Source organism: Punica granatum, unplaced genomic scaffold (assembly GCF_007655135.1).
Source record: "Punica granatum isolate Tunisia-2019 unplaced genomic scaffold, ASM765513v2 Contig00098, whole genome shotgun sequence".
NCBI classification, from domain to species: domain Eukaryota; kingdom Viridiplantae; phylum Streptophyta; class Magnoliopsida; order Myrtales; family Lythraceae; genus Punica; species Punica granatum.
Window position 1 is genome coordinate 23,845 of NW_022204086.1, and position 19,248 is coordinate 43,092.

At 39.8% G+C, this 19,248-nt stretch overlaps 2 protein-coding genes across 2 annotated transcripts; one reads left to right on the plus strand and one right to left on the minus strand.

Annotated features, from left to right (window-relative positions):
• The first annotated feature begins 3,343 nt into the window (after positions 1-3,343).
• LOC116190021 (programmed cell death protein 2-like) lies at positions 3,344-8,368 on the plus strand. Its single transcript, XM_031519693.1, has 11 exons — positions 3,344-3,633; positions 4,367-4,643; positions 4,870-4,953; positions 5,344-5,477; positions 5,583-5,680; positions 6,137-6,225; positions 6,380-6,494; positions 6,802-6,962; positions 7,057-7,127; positions 7,728-7,842; positions 7,934-8,368. Exons 2-11 carry the CDS (start codon positions 4,398-4,400, stop codon positions 8,102-8,104), a joined length of 1,284 nt encoding a protein of 427 aa, XP_031375553.1. The 5' UTR covers positions 3,344-3,633; positions 4,367-4,397; the 3' UTR covers positions 8,105-8,368.
• A 1,978-nt stretch (positions 8,369-10,346) lies between these two features.
• On the minus strand, positions 10,347-17,422 carry LOC116190015 (protein NETWORKED 1D-like). The gene is given in 11 exon segments (XM_031519685.1): positions 10,347-11,533; positions 12,024-12,112; positions 12,168-13,458; positions 13,763-13,955; positions 14,310-14,454; positions 14,496-15,860; positions 15,863-15,964; positions 15,967-16,071; positions 16,481-16,716; positions 16,808-16,893; positions 17,404-17,422. Coding segments are annotated over 9 exon segments (4,341 nt in total). The 5' UTR covers positions 16,584-16,716; positions 16,808-16,893; positions 17,404-17,422; the 3' UTR covers positions 10,347-10,585.
• Between the last annotated feature and the right edge of the window lie 1,826 nt (positions 17,423-19,248).

Below are 19,248 nucleotides of genomic sequence, written 5' to 3' on the forward strand. Positions count from 1 at the left end.
CATAAGAGATGTCGCTTCTAGTACATATCTTTCTATATATGGAAAATTCAAAAATCATCATATAATAATCCAGAAATTGAAATAGAAAAGAAAAGGAGAGGTTTGTAATGATTTTGAAATCTTTTATACTGGGCGTATCCTTATGCACGAAGATAATCAATTCGGTCATTATGGTCGGATTTTATTATGGATTTTTTACCACATTCTCCATAGGGCTCTCTCATCTCTTCCTTCTCCGAGCTCGGATTATGGAAGAAGGAGAGGAAGGAACCGAGAAGAAGGTATAAGCAACAACGGATTTTATTGCGGGACAGTTCATGATGTTCATATCGATCTATTATGCGCCTTTGCATCTATCATTGGGTAGACCTCATACAATAATTGTCCTAGCTCTACCTTATCTTTTGTTTCATTTCTTCTGGAACAATCACAAACACTTTTTTTATTATGGATTTACTACTAGAAATTCAATGCGTAATCTTAACATTCAATGGATATTCCTGAATAATCTCATTATTCAATTATTCAACCATTTCATTTTACCAAGTTCAATGTTAGTCAGATTAATCAACATTTATATGTTTCGATGAAACAACAAGACGTTATTCGTAACAAGTAGTTTTGTTGGTTGGTTAATTGGTCACATTGTGTTCATGAAATGGGCTGATTGGTATTAGTCTAGATACAACAAAATAAAACTATTCACAGAGACCCTCGATGGTCTAGACAGGAGGCTATTAAATCAGTGAATGCTTGTACCCCTCCACACTCCCATTCCAAGTGGTAATTGCCGGCTATGTTTTCCTACTATTATGCTAAGGTGGTAGCCTATACTATCCCCTCCTTTGCTCCTTGTTGTCATTCATTTTTTATTTATTAACTTTTAAAACTTATACTATTATTCTGAAAAAATTCCATATTAACAAATTATATAGAGAACTCGTGGTTCTAAGAAGCGACCATTCTCCTCATGAAAGTTGTATGCAGTACTTTGGCAATAATAATCTAAGGTAAAATTGTTGCTGCAACAGAGGCGTAGGCGGGTGTACGAAATCTTACGCGGCTGTTGAGGAAAGCAATCAAGTGGCAAGACGGAGGAAGGCATAATCGGGTCAGGCTTTCGATAGAGCAGTTAGTAAGCAGTAGATGGGAGAAAGATGGGGGAGGTATAGCCGTGCAGGAAACAGAGCAACAGTAATGTGGCGCTCCATGTGTGGCTGTAAATTATAAAATGAACGAAAATGCGTCAATTGTGTTGTGCGGAGAGTCACGAGCATATGTAGGCACCATTTGGCCAAAAAGCCGCAAGCAGATTGGTGATTAAGCAAATGGGGGCACGCACAGAGGACAGGGCATACATGCAAGCGGTGGAGTGAGATGACCCAGAGCAGCCCACGCCAAAAACCAGTGACACGAGCTTTTTCTACGAACAGTTTACGTGCGCAACGTTATAGGCAACGCCAGAAAGGATGGAAGAAAGCGGGCGCTCCGTGATGGATGTTTTATAATTTACATGTAACTGAAGTCCATCGGAAAGGCACGAATGGACGGGGGTAACTGAAATTCTTTGGAAAAGGCACGAATGGAAGGGGTGCGTCGTTCAGTAGGAGCGTTGAAGCAATTTGGTGGCAGGGAGGGCAATTCAATGCAACGGGCAGGAGAGTCGTTGCGGGAAATTTGCAGGGGCGGGAATCAGATGACATAATTTCCAGTGGGGACAGGGGCAAAAGTGGAAATATAAAAATATGGTATTAACCGCACCTTTTTATGTAGGGTAGGTAAAGGGTAAATAACATAAAAATTCAATTATCTTCGTCAAGTTTCTTGATATATCAATTTTTTATTTTTTAGCATGAAAAAATCACAATATTTTTCTCTATTTTCCTGATTTATCAATTCATTAATTAGGCTGTCAAAATTGCTGACGTGGCCGTTAATAGCGTTGATGTGGCAAACTTTTTCATATGAAAAATCACACACATAAAATAACGCAATTTAGCTAAAAGTCACACACACAAAACACATCGGAAGCAGCAGCAATAGTTGGGCACGGTAAACAACAGTTGGGCATGGAAAACAAGGTAGGCAGAGCTACAGCAGCTGGGTGCCAGAAGCAGCAGCAAGTGAGCACGGAAAAGAGTAACAGCTAAGCACAGGAAAGAGCAACAATTGGGCATCGAAAGCAAGCTAAGCAACAGCAGTTGGGGACAAAAAGCAACAGCAACTGGACACCATAAGCAATAGTGCCTGGTTCGAATGGATGAGCTCTGGACTGGAGAGGACGGAATCGGGAGGTGAAAGGGGAATTAAGAGGCGGAATCAACTGGAGACAAAGGAATTGGCTGTTGGAATCGACTGGAGACACAAAATCGGGACCTAGAGCGACAATAGATGAAGCCGCATTGATAGCGGAGGCAAAGCAACAAACAATGGAATCGTGAAGAATTGGAAGATAGGGTTCCTTTTTTGACTTTTTTTAACTTTATCAAATATAATAATATAACAACATATACAAATAATAATAAGATAAAAATAGGTTCAACATATCGGTTATTGTTCCGGTTTTGAATACCCAGCGATATGAGACCGAAATCAGTTTTCACCGATTCTTGAAATTACTACCTAGACCCTATCCTAATTTCAATTTGACTTATCCAAAACCTACCTTCCTATCGGTTCTGGTTCTACTCGGTACATTCACACCTCTAGTCACCGTCCCTCCGATTTACTCGAAAATATGTTTTAGTATACAGAGAAAGAGGAAGACAAAGAATGAGAGTGGGTCCGACGATCAACGAGTTGCCGAAACAAGCTTCCGACGATTGCGGGGAACTGCTAGAGAAATAGGGAAGGAGTGAGGACAAGGCAAAGAGTTTTTTCTTATTTTCATTTTAACTATTTTAACACTTCTTTTCTGTTAAAAACTCTTTTTAACATTCAAATCAACATACAAATATATAAATCCCTAATTCAAACTTATAATCATTTAAAGAAGTCATATTTTGGTATATATGATTTTTTAAAAAAGTCATATTTTGGTAGATGAAGAACATAAGCAAACTATTGATTTTTTGAAGTTACTGATATTTTGATAATTGAATATTTGATATTTTGGTAGATGAAGGAAAAAAGCAAACTACGTGATTTTCAGGTTAAATGGTTTACCACATCAATGCTATTGACGGCCACGTCCGTAATTTTGATAGAATTGGATTGATAGATTTGGTATTTGGTATACGGAGAAAAACGTTGTAATATTTTAGGTCAAAAAATAAAAAAAAATTAGCAGATGAAAAAAGTAATTTAGTTTTTAGGCTATTAACCTTAAAATAAAATATAAAATTAGGGTTGCACTGTCTGTGTCAATCTCTCTGCTCTCTGTGTCTCTGGTCTCTGTATCTGTCCTGCGCCGGCGTCCCCCGTGAGCCCGTCCAGGCGTCGATATCCTCCTCCTCCTCCTCCTCCTCCTCTCAGGCTCTCCATTGCCGTCGCCCCTCTCAGCTCGGCCGCCTGCGCGTCTCAGCCCTCCCTCTCAGCGACTTTCAGCCCTCGCCGTCCTTCTGTCCCTCCCAGTGGATCACAGTGGTGTGGCCGTGGGGGACTTGGAGACTTTGAGGGTTCTTTCAATTGAAGGTTGAAAATCCTCGACCATTCAGTTAACTGGACATAAAAATTTGTACTTTTTTTTACTTGAATGGCTTCATTTACTTAATTCGGTTTTGATTACGGTTATAGTAATTATATACTTTGTCATGGGCTTGCCTCAAATTGTTTTGATTTGTGATACTATGGATGTCTTCCGTTCTCAAACATTGGTTCAGAATTGTTGCTTTATGATGCAAGCGGGTGACAAGCATAGCTTATTCTTGTTCCTTGGTTAACACGTCTGCATCTTATTTTGTTATGTACTAGTCAATTGATGCAAATTTTTTGGTTCGTGAAAGTCGGGATTGATGGTGATTGTTTTTGGCTTTTGAGTGAAAGAGTGGTGTATTGAGAACAGACCAGTAAGAATGGATTGGTCAGCTTAGTTTGCAGATACTGAACAGCTCTAATTATTCGCAGGAAGTCGTTTGCAGAAGGTATTATATTACGCTTGAGAGCTAATGGGGTTTTGCCTAGGTCTCTTCAGGACTAGAGTGACTTACTCGAGCTTCACGTGTTTTAAAACGTCCCCTTTTAATATTGTCTTTCACGGTATCATTCTTGTTCTGGTGTCTGTCAGATGTTTCTTAATTGATGTATCTATTTTTCTTACTGATATATAAAATATTTGGATTTCCAGAAATTTGCCTCTTAGTTATAACTTATATTTATCGAATATTTGACTGAATTCTTATTTGTTTGATTGGCTTCGATGTTACAGATAACCTAAGTGAAGAAAATTGGTAAAGGACATGGAGATTGGCGAGGCAGACAACCCTGCAGACATGCTCAAGGGTCTCCAGGTCACATCCTATGACAACGAAAATGATGATGATGATGATGCAGAACCAGTAGAAGAAGACCCAATTGATGAAGAGGACGAAGATGACGATGGAGATGAGGAACAAGAACCAGTAACTTTAGGGTTTTTAGAGAAACCAAAGAATAATTGGTCTCTGCTTCGCCAGCTGTTCCCCAGCAAAGCTGGTGGTGTTCCGGTGTGTTAATTTTCATATCTTGCCTCTGATCAACCTTCTCTTTCATCTTGTTCCCCTTCTCTTTTTGCAGGATTTACGGTTGCCCTTCCACAATTTCTTATATGATGAGAAATATAAGATTGGCAAATTTCCTAGTGAATTATGCTGTTATTAAAAATTTGTCTGGTCTGGAGGATTTTCTTTTTCTTTTCTTCTAGTTGTAATCTTTTTCCTTAACTAAATGCAGGCATGGTTGGTCCCAGATGAATTGCCCTCGGGTAGGGCTTGTGTTTGTGATATATGTGGAGAACCTCTGCAATTTCTGCTCCAGGTATATCTGGATTTTGGTTGTTAGGTTGCTTAACAAGGTGTTTGTTGTACATTGAATAGCAATTTGATAGTAATTGGATTTGGGCCCTATCTATCTGGCTTTTTATTAGGTTTTGATGATATTTGTGATTAATAATCTATCACTAATTCAACCAGCTTCCCGGTCACATGCCTTGTGATCTTAGAAATGCGCATGGTAAACTGGTAGGATGTTGGTATGACTTTTTGGGACGTAAGTTCTTGCAGAAGGATGGGTGTTTCTTGGTTTTCATTGTCAAGTCTTCTCTGACTTATGAGTGTATACGAATAGCAAAACTCTGATTATGAGTTATTCTGAAAATAGAGCGAGAAAGACTTCGTGGATATTAATTTTTAATATGTAAATTCATAGGTCTATGCGCCACTCTCTGATAAAGAATCCACATTTCATCGGATACTATACTTGTTCATGTGTCCATCTATGGCCTGTCTGCTTCGAGATCAGCATGAACAATGGAAGCGGTGTCCCGAAGAAGCATTTCGAAGGTATCCTTTTAGTCATGCCTAGCCTGTCAGCATTTCTGATCCATTTTAATCATCTTAAAAAGTACTCTTTGATTCATAGTTTTGATTATATTCTGGATTTTCTAGTGTGAAGGTCTTTCGTAGCCAATTGCCCCGATATAATGCTTACTACTCAAGTGATCCACCCAAACATGATGGAACTGACAAACCTTCTAGTAGCGGAGGTACCTAATGGAATAAATTTTTTCACCTATAGAATCTATTATTATTAATAAATAGCACATATAAACACACTCTGTTTGAGCTATGTCCTGGTAAGTTGTTCAGCTGGATTTCTTAGTAGAATGCTTGTTCTATGGAGGTTTCAGAGAAATGAATAGCGACCTTGTCCTCTATATTAAGAGAAGACAGTGTGGCCCAATGTTATGATTGAATGGAACAATGGACATATTATAATGCCTTGAAATTGAACTCAGATTCCGCTCTGCCTTTCCATCAGGCCTATATTCTCCTGACCTGTTAGCTTCTTCATAAATTCTATGAGGTTGTAGTAATATTCTGGAAGAGTCAGTTGCCCTAATTGAGGAACTGTAGCCTAGATGTGTATGTTCTTACTTAGTTTTGGTTTGATATGGTTGTGTTCATACTCTTACGTACTATTGGTATTTCCCTTGGATCAGCTGCACTTTGTGATTGGTGCGGTACATGGAAAGGAAATAAAGTATGTGGTAATTGCAAAAGAGTCCGATACTGCTCAGAGAAGCACCAGGTACCTTCGGGCTTCTGTCACTCTTACAAATTTGAGAATATAGAGAGAGAGAGAGAGAGAGAGAGAGTGAAAAATCATCCCCCCCCCCGGTTTTTCTATTTTCCCGTAAGTAGTGAAAAGATAATTCTCATATTGGTTTCTCTCCAACCTGCAGGTTATGCATTGGCGGTCGGGTCATAAAGCTGCTTGTCAACGTCTGAGCATCTCACCTGAATTATCCGAGTCTAGTCCCAGAACTGGAGAGACTGCTTCAGCTAAAATACAAAGTGGTGAGTGAGATGGAATTTTTTTAGGTATTTATATGTTTTTATTTGGTTGTAGTGTGTCTCACTGTGTCGGATGATGTGCTTCCATTCAACCAGCATCTACAGGCAGGTGTTATCAGTTTAATCACATACGTTTTTAACAGTGGGCGTGCATCTATTGATGCTTGCATGTTGATATGAATCGCAATCGTGTTGGTAGTTTCTATTGGAGAAGTGAGTTTAGGCATTGTTTTCTACTGTAGTAGTAGCTAAGCTGTTGGATTTTTGTATCTTTCCTTAATACTTCTATTTATTCTGCTGATGAAAACAGCTGCAAGCAAGAATTTGTGGCCTGAGTTTGAGATTGTCAATGAGGATGAAAGTGAATATGATGCTGAGATGTCCGATGATAATAGTAATGCAAACGCTCTGGTATCATCAAAGAACAATGAAATGGATGAATCAATGAAGTCCCTTATAAACAGTTTTGAGGTATTGCTTTTTTATTCAGAATCGCTGACTGGGCATGAGCTTCTTTTGCTAAAATTCCTTATGTGGATCACCTTATATTTGACGGTGAACTTAGGGGGATGGTGATAGAAGAAGTTGGGCCACCTTCCAAGAACGTATTTCCAAAGCCCCCGAGCAGATCCTAAGGTGCATTTATTTTTAACTCGAGAAGAATGTTCTGGAAATTCTTATTCCCCATCAACTTCCTAGTAATATGTGATTTGCGTGGGTGATGCAGATTGTAAATGATTATGAAATCTATGAAGTTTGTAGATCCAAACTTTTCATATACTGGGCTTGGCTTGACTTCTGAAAAGCTGGGAACTATCATCGTCTTTCTTTAGTCGCACCTTCATAAACAGATATTGTGAAAGAAGCATGTAGTGGATTGTATTTTAGAAGATGTATTTGGTCAATGAAGCATCTTGAAAGTGCAGCTCAACTCCTTCCTTTTCAAGAAGAGAAAGATGGACTACTTGGAAATACTTTGCCCTCTTCGTTCTCCTTAATACCAAACTGAGTAGCTATGCGTTACTTGCCTATACAGCCCCCCCGTCAACAAGAGAGTGCTAGTTAGCTGATTTTTCCCCTTGTTTGATGGGTGCGCTAGTTAGCTAAAGATTTTTTCTTCTGTGTCAATTTTCTTCTCGTACACTGATATTTAATATATGTTCATGGTTCCATGTTTTGTATCCTAGAGCAGCTTTCCTTGAGTAAAATGTCTTCTTATGTTTATCCTGGGTGCAGATATTGTCGCAATGTGAGCACGAAGCCTTTGTGGCCCATGTTGAGTGGGCTGCCATCTAGGGCCGATATTCCAAGATGCAGCTACTGCGGTGGCCCCCGGTGTTTTGAGTTCCAGGTCAATCCTTATCTTGGTCTAGAGATCCGTCTACCGAGGTGAGTGTTACCTGTTGATTGTTTCTCATCCTTTTGTCTCCTCTCTTGTTCAGGTACTGCCTCAGCTGCTTTACTATTTTGGCGTAAAGAATGATGCAGACTCGCTTGATTGGGCTATCATTGTTGTCTACACCTGTGAGGCCTCGTGCGAAGGAAGCTTGGCTTACAAGGAAGAGGTCGCTTGGGTACAACTCGCTGCTCCGACATCTTCCCCCATCTCTTGATCTCCCGTTTGCAATTTTGCCTCTTGTCATCTCTAGGCTTAACACTTTTCTAGTAAAATTTACTTCTTTTGTTTCTTTTGCGGGTGTGAAAGAGCAAACTATTATCATTAGCATAGAAACAGAAGGAAAACCAGAGTTTTGTTTCTCTTAGCACGAGCTTTATGTAGTGTTTTGTATTTGAAGTTGCCTCTTTTTGCACTGTATTTCCCTGCGAACTCAAGACGGACTGAATCAGCATATTTGCGATTGATCGGTGATCACGAAGAGGTTAATTCTCTCGGCTCTATTGAGACTATACTTGGTGGATGTCGGGTTATGGAATCTAGATGCATCGCTGATCTTATGGCATTGTTATCAAGGTGGTACTGCCGTGTAATATATAGCGATCCAAATAGGTGAAAAGCTCGAACAAGATCAGGTTCTTTTGGGCAAGGGAAAGATCATGATAGAATCATCTGAACCACTCGGCACACTTTCCACATCACCGTATTTATATTCCTATCTTATATAACAAGTCAGAATCAATCGTCTGGACTTTTGGATTCATTAAGAAATTTGACATACCAACTTTTTTTTTTTATTACAATAAGAGACTCATGGCCTAGTACAAAGTAATAGAAAGGAAATAAAAAGGCACAAATAGTCTCACTGATAAAATCGAACCTGAAATCTCTAAATTATCAGGTGTTATCAGGTGAGAATGTTAGTTACTACTGCATTTCTTTCTCTTTGATATACTAACTTTAAGAACAGAATTTACAGAATCTCTAGCATACAATAATAGGAACCCCCCCCCCCCCCCCCCCCCCCCCCAAAACAATCAAGGTCTTGTCAACTTCTCCAATCTTATCAGCTTGGTTGTTGCAACCTAATAACTGCATCCCTTGATGACGGGGAAAGTAACACTATAGGCTTGATTTGGAAATGCGATTGAGGTTGAATAAACGTTTATTTTATTGAGTTTTAAATAGAAATAGTATTTATGAGATCCTTTAAAATTATGATTTGATTACTTTTTACTGTTACAAATATGATTTTCTTCAATAAATTGATAACTGCTTATAAATATTGATTTTGTTTATTCTCAATTTTAATTATTAATTTAATTTCAATAATTTTAAATTATTACCTTTATTTATTTTAAAATCGAGATTTATTTTTAATAATTATACTTCAACACTTATTTTAATAGTACTCTCATGTCAAGCCTACATCGCCGTACAATTTCCCAAATTTTATGTTTCTTCTTAGCATCTTCATTTATGGTTATCATTTTTAGGGGAGACTTTCTATGGTGCCCTCAAACATTTTAGGACACCAAAAACAAAAAAGTCAATGTTCAAGGCACAATTTTTTCGTCCATAATCAATGAATGGCCACTGATAAATAAAAATAAGTACAAGGAAAAATTCCAAAGGGGCAGGTTACATAGACAGAAAATTAGAGCAGATCCATCGAAATTACTGCAAAGCAAAATTTAAAATTTCATGTGCTGAAGTGCACAAAATAAATACAAATATAAATTTTTTCAAATGTTGTAATTCGTACTCAATCTCTTGCGACTAAGCTCAATATAAACCTTAATAAAAATTAGAAAATAAAACATAGCGACAATTTATATAAAGACTACTACTATTAAGATAAACAAAGCCAAATGAATCTTGGACCAATACCCGATGGAAGAACTATCCACAAATCACATCATCTAATCTAATCAATCAACCAACCCTAAACAGCTAGAGGCATAGTTATTCTAAGGCCCCGTTTGGATTTCGAGTTCAATGATTTTAACTTTAACTCAACACACTACACAACAAAAATACATATTCCCAATTCAAAATTTAATTTTAACTTTAACTTTAACTTAAAACACACTACACAATAAAACACACGTTTCCCAAGTCAAATTTATAATCACATCTCATTTGTCCTTTTCCACAATCAAAATCAAAATCAAAATTAAAATAACTTTAACTCTCAATTCAAACCGTCCCTAACCTTCTTCACGTATTGGCATAACTTGTGCTTTTCCTCTGACCCTTTCTAACTCTTCGAATCTGTATTTCCCCACAGGCTTAGTCTGCCTTTCCTATGGTTTCATTCACACATTACCTCTCTCATGGATCGGCTCAGATTCATAGCATTAAGTTCAAGCGACAACTGATTCTGCCCGATGAATGAACAAGCTCGAATCCGATAATTCGCTGCTCTCAGATTTTAAAGACCAAACCGCGGCTCAAAATACTGAAAATGGAACTCCAATACGGAAAATTAAACTCCTACTTGCCAGTACGCACGCGAACATCTCCTTCACACACTGTACATTTAATACCAGTAATTTCCCCACTTTTGCCTCTCCCGCAAACAAAGGATCCGGCACCTTTTTTTGTGCAAAAATACGTACAAAGCCTTTAAAATGTACAATAGTATCTCTATAACAAAAGGAAAAAACTTGTATGCATGCTGCTACTGGTGTGTTAATCATTCGATCACCTTCGGAGCACAAGCACAAAAGGGAACCGCCTTCTTACGCCTCGGGTCGTTCCTGTTGTGGGTCCTCAGCCCGCCGCCGTAGAGATAGTCCCGCAGAAGCACTCTCTTGCTCCTCTCGTCCATGACCACACTGCTCGTATCCTTGCTTTCGTTCCCGTCCTCGAGCTTCAGTAACAGAAACTGAATTCTCTGCAGCTCCAATTGGATCCTGCCAATCTTCTCCGACCCCCTCCGAGCCTGCTCCGAGACCCTCCTCCTACTGACACCTGCCCTGTCATTCTCATCGGGTTCTTCCTCTAGGTTCTTTGCCAATATACGATTCGCATTAAAAAGCTTCGCTATGGCCGCCTCGGCTTCTTCCAGCTGCCCCTTCACAGCATCGTACTCGAACCCTCTAGCTTTCCCCATCTCACCCCTATTCTTCTTCTTCTCGATGGCTTCTACCTTCCTCTTTAGGTCCTCGAGGGTTATCTGCAGGTTTGTCAGTTTCTGCACGTCGGAGTCGAGCCGTTCAAGGACCTTCACTCTCCTCTTCCCACCACCTGATTGATTATCCGAGAAGCTTTCAGAGATCTCCAGCTTATCGAGAAGCGAGTCAGTCGAAGGGTTCAGGCTCCTGTGCTCCTTTCGCACTTCGGAATTATGGAAATTATCCACTGAGATTTTACTTTTCCCAAGTTTCGGGTCCCTGCTTGTGTCCCACAGCTCGAGCACTTGATGATCATCGGGCTCAAGAGTCCCTCTCCTACTTATGCCATAGGATGAACACTCAGAGGCCTGATCAAGAATGATGTCTTTAGTCATGAGTCTTCCTTCCGCTGCATCAGAATCTCGCACGGGGGCTGAGCTTGGGCCTTCCAGTTTCCCAAGCTTCTCCAGTAGTGCTGTCTCCATAGCCCTGATTCTTCTTTCTAAGTCATGCATCGACTGGAGATCCTGAAACAAATCCAGTATGATTGATAAATTAATGAAATCTTAGAGGGAGGCAAACAGGTATGATAAACTACCAAAGTTACACACCGACATGTAGAGCTGACAAGCAAGAAAAACCTAGAATAAATGCTACGCGCTTAAATTTTGAGCTCATTCATCCGAAATAATAAATCTTGTAAAAATCCAATGAGCACCAAATATTGCAAATAATGATAGGTGCTTACATAAATTGACCAAAGCTCGTTGCAAAGGATAAAATAGAACTCGACTACAACTTAGAGCATAAGACGTGGACTCCAGTTGTATAATTGAAAATTGTTACTGAGAGTGAGCATTAAAAATCAATTACCAGATATACCTTATGCACAACAAAAAAACGAGATCACACACGCAACACCTCAATTACGACCACCATTTCTCGTTATATTCTTGATCCAATTTCAAAAGTACCTGGCAGTAAATAATGATCATAGTACAAATTACAAATAATTACCTCGTGTCCTTGATCATCTGCTTTGTTTTGTTTATCCTGATTGACAGATCTTCCGAGTGATACCACGCTGTCCCTTAAGGAAGCAAATGCTGATAAATGAGCAGCAAGTTTAGAATTCAGCTCAGCATTTTCTCCTTTCCAAACTTCCAACCTTTCTCTCGAGAATTTCCGTTTCCAGGCATCCTGATTCTCTCACAGCTTCCAACTCTTCTGAAGTCTCATGAATTTTTTCTTCAAATAACATTTCACGAACTTCAGAGACAATTACTCTGCCAAAAACAGACCCATACTCTTCTTTCAGATCTTTCAATTCCTTCTCCAGCTTGAGTTTCTTGTTCTCCATGACATTGATCGTCTCTGCGGCTTTGGAGAGTTTCTTCTCCAACTGTCCCAACATTTCTTTCTCATTCGCAATCTCACAGTTTAACTGTTCATTAACTGAAGTAACCGATTTCACCTCATTTTCCGACTTCTCTAGTAATCCCTCGAGTTCTAACTTCTCCATTCGAGTGCTCTCCAAGTTGCTTTCTAGTTCCTTCTCCAGCTCACGTTTCTTGTTCTCTATCACATTCATTGTCTCTGTGGCTTCCAAGAGTTTCTTCTCCAACTGCTCCACCATTTCCTTCCCACTTGCTATCTCGCAGTTTAACTGTCCATTAACAGAATTAACTGATTTCACCTCATTTTCTGACTTCTCCAGCAAGCCCTCAAGTTCTAACTTCCGCTTGAAGTTTCTCCAAATCGCCCTCCATCGCTTTAATCTTCTCGCGCAAGCTGCCATTAACAAAATGACTTTCTCCAGTTCCTGAACCAGCCGTCTGAGTACCAGAAAATTCTGACGAGCAACATCTTGGAGAATAATTGAAACAGTAGCTTGAGATAATTTTTCACTCAAGACAGCATGACTTTCCTCTTCCAGCCAGTGTTTCTCTTCAAGAACCGCACGGTTCTCTTCCTTCAACTGCTCAAAAGCTGCCCCAGTGCACGTAAGCCGCTCGTGCAGGATCTTCATTTCAGATATCATCACTTCTTCTCGGCAGATTCCCTCTAAGACTTTTGATCTCAGTTCTTCACTTGTCTCAAGAATCATGTCAAACTCCGCTTGCAATAAAAGGAACTGCTCCATTTGAACCCTAAGATTCTGATGGAGGTCATATCTCTCAGCCGAAAGACCAGCTGCCTCTGCTTCCATTTGCCTCAGTAGCGTGTTGAACACCGATTTTTCAATAGTCCCAAGAAGATTTTCCTCCTCGACTTTCGCAAGAGAATTCTGTAGTCCTTTCACCTTGCCGACAATGCAATCCACAGTTTCTCGGACCATTTCACTTTTATGTTCGAGACCATATTTGGCACCGATATCGAGAACAGCAAACACCTCATATAGCCCAGAGCGCAAGTCACGGATGTGATCAGTCAAAGCCTTCAGCTCCATCTGCTGTTCAAGATTTTTATTCTCCAAAAACAAATCTTCTTCTCTGCATGATGTGAGCCCTCCTCAAGTTTCTTGCAGTTTAACGAGAGGGATGAAATATGCTCTTCTAATTCCTTCATGCACTTCAGCAATATGAACATTTCAGTCTTTAGTTCTTTCACCTTCCAGATGATTTTTTCCACAGCTTCTCGGTCTATTTCAATTTTGTGTTCCAAACCATCTTCTGCATCAACTTTGAGAATCCCCAAGATGTCATATAGCCACGAATGCAACTCATTGAGTTGATTAGTTAAGCCTTCAGCTCCACCTGCTGTTCAAGATTTTTGTTCTCCAGGCGAGAGATCTGTTGTTCCGAAAGGTCTGAGGCCTCCACCAGTTTCCGGCAATTCAATGAGAGGGACAAAATCTTCTCTTCTAATTCCTTCATGCATTTCTGCAGTATGAAGATCTCAGTCTGAGAACTTAAATTTTTGTCCAACTCCTCCTCATATTCACTGTTTCTGCAAGCAGCCTCTTTTTGAAGGAGAAGCATCCGAGATTCCATATCACACAGCTGTGCTTTACTCGATTCAACATAACCTGAGTGTTCCTCCCTCTCCACACTCAAGTTTTGTTAAGTTTATCCATCTCTAGCAAAATAGATTCTTTCTCTTTCTCTACAAATGCATGAATCTCTTCAACTTCTCGGAATCTTTTCTCAAGATCTTTCAGACTTTTCCGAGATTCGTCCAACTTTGAAACTAAGCCGTCTCTTTCAGTGACCAGTCCAGACTTTTCTTCACCGAGCAGAAGGCATGAATCCTCCAAGCCTTTTGACTTGACCCTCAAAGCTTCAACTTCGGCATTAGCATCACAGAGTGAGTTCTCCAACAAGTTGTTTCTTCTCCGCGAGCTTTTCAAAATTTTGGGTCGCTATATTTAACTGAGAAGCGAGAGAATCCTTCTCTTTGAGGAGAGACTCGCATGATTCTTCCAATGCCTTCACCTTCTCCCTCACACCTTCCAATTCGACATTCAAATCAGAAAGTGAGTTATCCAGAGAATGTTTTTCTCAATAAGTTTCTCCATGACCGCAAGCTTCCCTAGAAGAACTGCCTTCTCACTTGTCTCGGAATCAACCTGCTCTTCTAAGCTACGGTTCTTCTCGTTCAAGCCGTTCAGTTCTTTCTTCAAGCAGTAAATCTCCTGCTGAAGGGCATTCCTTTCATCAACACGAAGCTCAATCTCCTGCTCAAGCTTCTGTATCATCTCCCTCAAGCTCAAGATCTCCTCCTGCAAATTCTTCACCGTAAGGGAAGAGGACAGGTTCACCTCGTTTAAATTCTTATTCTCATCGAGAACCTTCTTGACTTCTCCCTGCAGACTCTGATTTTGTTCTTCCATGTCCTTCAAGATCTGATTCCTGGTTTGAATTTCTACAGCAAGAGACCTCAATTCCTCTTGGGACTGAGAATGGAGGTGCTGCAGAGTCTGAAAAGCTGTCTCAGCCTCCACAAATCTCGCTCTCTCTTCCTGCACACTGGCCCACAGGTTCCCCACCTCATTGTGCTTCTCCACAAGCTCCTGACTCTGAGTCTCCAATTGCAAGTGGAGACTCTGATTTGAACTTTCCAGCATCAGATACCTTTCTTCGGAGATCCTCAGCTTCTCAGTCCGATCATTGATCTCAAGCCTCAGCCTGTGTGTCTCCTCTTCAGCCAAAGAAAACTTATGTTCTAAATCTGAGATTGTCTCCCTTAACTTTGCGAGTTCTTCCTTCAAGCTTTGAACTTCGGCCTCAGCATTTCTTAGCTTCTCTTCTAGTACCGATATAACTTCAAGACATTTGTTGTATTTCTCAAGAGCAGCTTCTTTCTCAGCCTCTACTTTCACAAGATCCGCCTTGAGGGCTTCAACCTCAGTTTCAACTCTATCCGCTCTCTCATTAGATTCTTTCATTAGATTCTCAATTGTGCCTATCTTATCAAGACACTGTTGGTACTTGAGAAGATTCTCGGTCTTCTCTTCCTCCAATCTTGCAATTGATTCCTTCAAGGAACTAACTTCAGCTTCAGCTTGCTCTGCTCGCTCGGAAAATTTCTTCGACTCCTCCAAGCTCCGCTGGTACTGAAGTACTCCAGCTTCTTTCTCTGCTTCTAATCTCGCAAGATGCTTCTTCAAGCTCGCAATTTCCTCTTCACCCCGATGGCCATGTTTCTCCTCCGAATCATGAAAATGAAGACCTCTTCGCACTCTTCCTTCTCCAGAACCAAATAGGCCATTGCCAAACTGCTTCAAGCCCTTTCTGCCAGTGATTGACTCAGAATCTTCCGAAAACCCACCATTTCTGCTTGCAAATGAGAACTCGGGTGTCTGGGGGTTGAAGTCAGGAGTCGAATCATCTGAGAGCATTAAGGGGACTTGATGGGGAATGCTTCGGCCATGGCCTTATGGGCCTGCTGAAGGACCCCTGTGGCATGATCATATCTCTCAGCTAAGGCACGATAGGCCCGATAGAATTCCTCAACAGCTTCATGAGCTCGGGCCGCTTTTTGTAGTACATCTCGGCCCTTCGAGCGAAGGAGTCTGCATCTTCCTCCAGGAGCTTGATCATTTGCTTGACTTTCACGTCCATATCTGTTGAGGAAACAAGAAACACACGAAGTTAGGATCTCCAAGAAATACACGAAGTTGAGGGGAAATGTCATTCATGCAAAGCTGAGAAACACGAAATTATGATGCGACGCATTTTCAAAATGGAAAACCATTACAAAAAGTGGAAAACCGGTCTATCTTGTGTACTCCACTTTACTTTTGAGCCGAGAACTTAACAATTAAAGCAGCTACCAAACACACGATCATCATATGAACTGAATGCTTCAAATTCAAAAATTTTTAGCAATTACTGAGTCTGATTGCCTGACTGCAACAGCTCAATTGAAGCAAAAATCTCGTTTATCCACTGAAGAATTCTGTTTTAGCAACCTTCAGCTTAAGGTATACTTAAAACACAGCAAAACCAGAAGGAGAAAGAAAGTAACAATACCCGTGAGGTTCTCCAGAAGCCATTTTGAGTTCTTTGGGCTAATATGGCTATTCCACCACCAAGAGTACATTCCTTTCGAGGTTGCATGCGCCACTGCCGCCATCTCTTCAGCTAATAAAATTGCAACTCAAGTGCCGAAATTCCAAACTCTAAGCAAGCTCTGTCTTGAACGGGGGACAAAATATCACACTTCCACGGTAATTTTTTAATTAACTATATTCTCGGTCTCCCTGTACCTAGGCAACAAAGGTCGCACGAACTGTACGTAAGTTTCGGTCGGTTCGCATTAAGAAATTCAAAGGTGATCAGATCTTGCAAGGGTAGTACCTGATCAATAAAACCCAGGTCCAGGAATCACCAAGGAGTTGAAATTTGCTTCTCTCCAAGGTGCCAAAAAAAAAAAAAACAGCTGCCTGAACAGAACACACCAAACAATAAAAGATCAGAGCAGATTAAATTGATCAGAAACAGAATTTGATCACTGGTACTTATTGAAAGATAAAGACTCTTAGATGATCAAATCACAGCAATCCTACAACTGCAAGACTAAGAATGAACTTCAAAGCTTAAACAAAGATCCAACTCAAACGATTGAACAGCAACCAAGATAAGTTCACCAGGAACTCAATCCTGATAAATGAGGTCAAATTTTCTCACCAAAATCAAAACTTGAGAGAAACCCAGAAAACATAAACACCGTAGTCTGAAGCCCATCACTTTGAAAGTTGAAACATCATCAATCATCTTAGGTTTCTCCTCCGGAACACAGATGAGAAGATGCCATGAAACAGCATCCGTTCTGGAATCACAGTCACTTTGAAACTCGAAATCATCCCAACCAAAAAAAAAAAGAATAATAAAAACACAGAAAAGGGGAAAGAGATTTCTTTGAAGCATATCAGCTTCGGAACTTGAAATCTTACCGATCACTAATAAACCTCAAAAACGGGGATTCGGGTTCTGGGTTTTTTGGATTGACTTGCGGTTTGAAACAGACAAAAACCATAGCTTCCCCTGCTCCAAGAATTTTCACTGTCTCAGCCCATGTTTGGTCAGATCGTTCTCTGTCTGCTTCTTCTTCTTCTTCTCTTCTTCTTCTCTCTCTCTCTCTCTCTCTCTACTGGCTGCTCTGCGTTGCTTAACGCTGCTCTTTTGTGCTGTGTTTTGTTTAGGTGAAAGGCTGCCAATGTGTGAAGAGGACAAAAGCAGAGGAGGGTTGGGGGTTGGCAAGGGTGACCCGTTGGCTAATGAATCTTCCTCATGTCATCATCATCGTCATCGCCGTTGGCTTGGAAGCCTTTTCCTTCCTCACCATTAATCAAATGTTTAATGTAATTTCAACTTTTTGGTAAAGTCTCTGTCTCAATCCAAAAACCACCTCTTATTATGCAAGGAAATTCTCAGCACTTCGCTGTCACCTCTAGTACCTTATGATGTGCAGTGAAATGACTGTCATGCCCTTGGTTGGATTCCCTTTCTACGCTCCCTCATAATTACAAATTAAATTAGATTAGATTTTTTTTAATCATGATTTGGTGGTTTTTTTGCCCTTTTTTTGGCCAGAGCATGAGTTTTTGTTCAAATTGTTGATTAAAATTTACGTCGTATCCGAAGTCAACTAGAAGCGTCTAATGTCCCATAGACCACGCGACGCCAAAGGAGGATTATCTTTGGCTTTTCTTTCTTCAAAAATTGTAATATATCTTAGATCCCATATAGAAAACATAAAGAAAATTCTGTTGGAAATTTAACAAACTGAAAGCACTATATATATGGTATCCCACCAAGAACTATATTATCCAATTAATGTGAAACATATACGTATGGAGCTGCTGTGCAATCACACATGTCATTTCTTAATAATTTAAAAGTTTCGAATTTGATTTTTATCATTGAGACCGTACGTGCCTTTTCATTTAGCTTTTTCTCAATTTCTTATACTAGACTATAGCCTCCTTCTGCGATAGAAGTAAAAAGAATATGAAACATACTAATTAATTAATACATGCCACGATCTTATCGAAAAAATTATTATTTTTTCTCTGCAATGGATCTGTCGTTTGATGTTTGATTAGGCCGTTTTGAGGGGGGGTCCAATTAGTTGCGCGTTTCTCACTAGAGAAAAGGGAAAATGGAGAAGTCGAGGGGAAGAAAAGATCATTGCTTTTATTTTTCTTTTTTTATTTTAATTTTCTTTTTGGGCAATAAAAAGATTATTGGGTTTACGCGTGGGGGGATTTGATTTGATCATTCTTAACGGTCTAGAAGTCTCTCGGGGGGCAATAAATAGACGGAAAAAAGGCCTATGATTTGGTGTGCACGTGCTCATTTGTTGTTGCGTTCGCCCATCAAATCTTTCCCAAAGTGAACCGCGAATTCAATTTCCGATTTAATGTTTAGGGACGGTCCATGGCGTGCAACTTATCACACCAAATAATCGAGTAAATTACTAATGGTGTGTTTTGTTTTAGAGTTAAGTATAGTTGAATTTTAATTTTATTGGATTGTAATGATTGTGTTGTTGAATTATGAGATAAAGTGCGAAAAAGTCATGAATAGTTGAGAAAAAGTAATGATTATATTGTTGAATTGTGAAAAAAGTACTAGCTAGTTGAGAAAATTTATATTAAAAATTAAATTGAATGGTTACAAAATTAAAGAAAAAAAAATGCAATAATTATATTGTTGATTTTTGTTGTGTAGTGAATAAGTTAAAGTTAAAATTAAAATTTTAAAAACGCGATTGTAAAATCAACGGAGTGTAAAAT

Coding starts and splice junctions, on each gene's coding strand:
- LOC116190021 (XM_031519693.1), top strand. CDS start 4,398: ATGGAGATTGGCGAGGCAGACAACCCTGCAGACATGCTCAAGGGTCTC. Junction 5,681..6,136: donor CAAACCTTCTAGTAGCGGAG/GTACCTAATGGA, acceptor CCCTTGGATCAG/CTGCACTTTGTGATTGGTGC. Junction 6,495..6,801: donor TTCAGCTAAAATACAAAGTG/GTGAGTGAGATG, acceptor TGATGAAAACAG/CTGCAAGCAAGAATTTGTGG.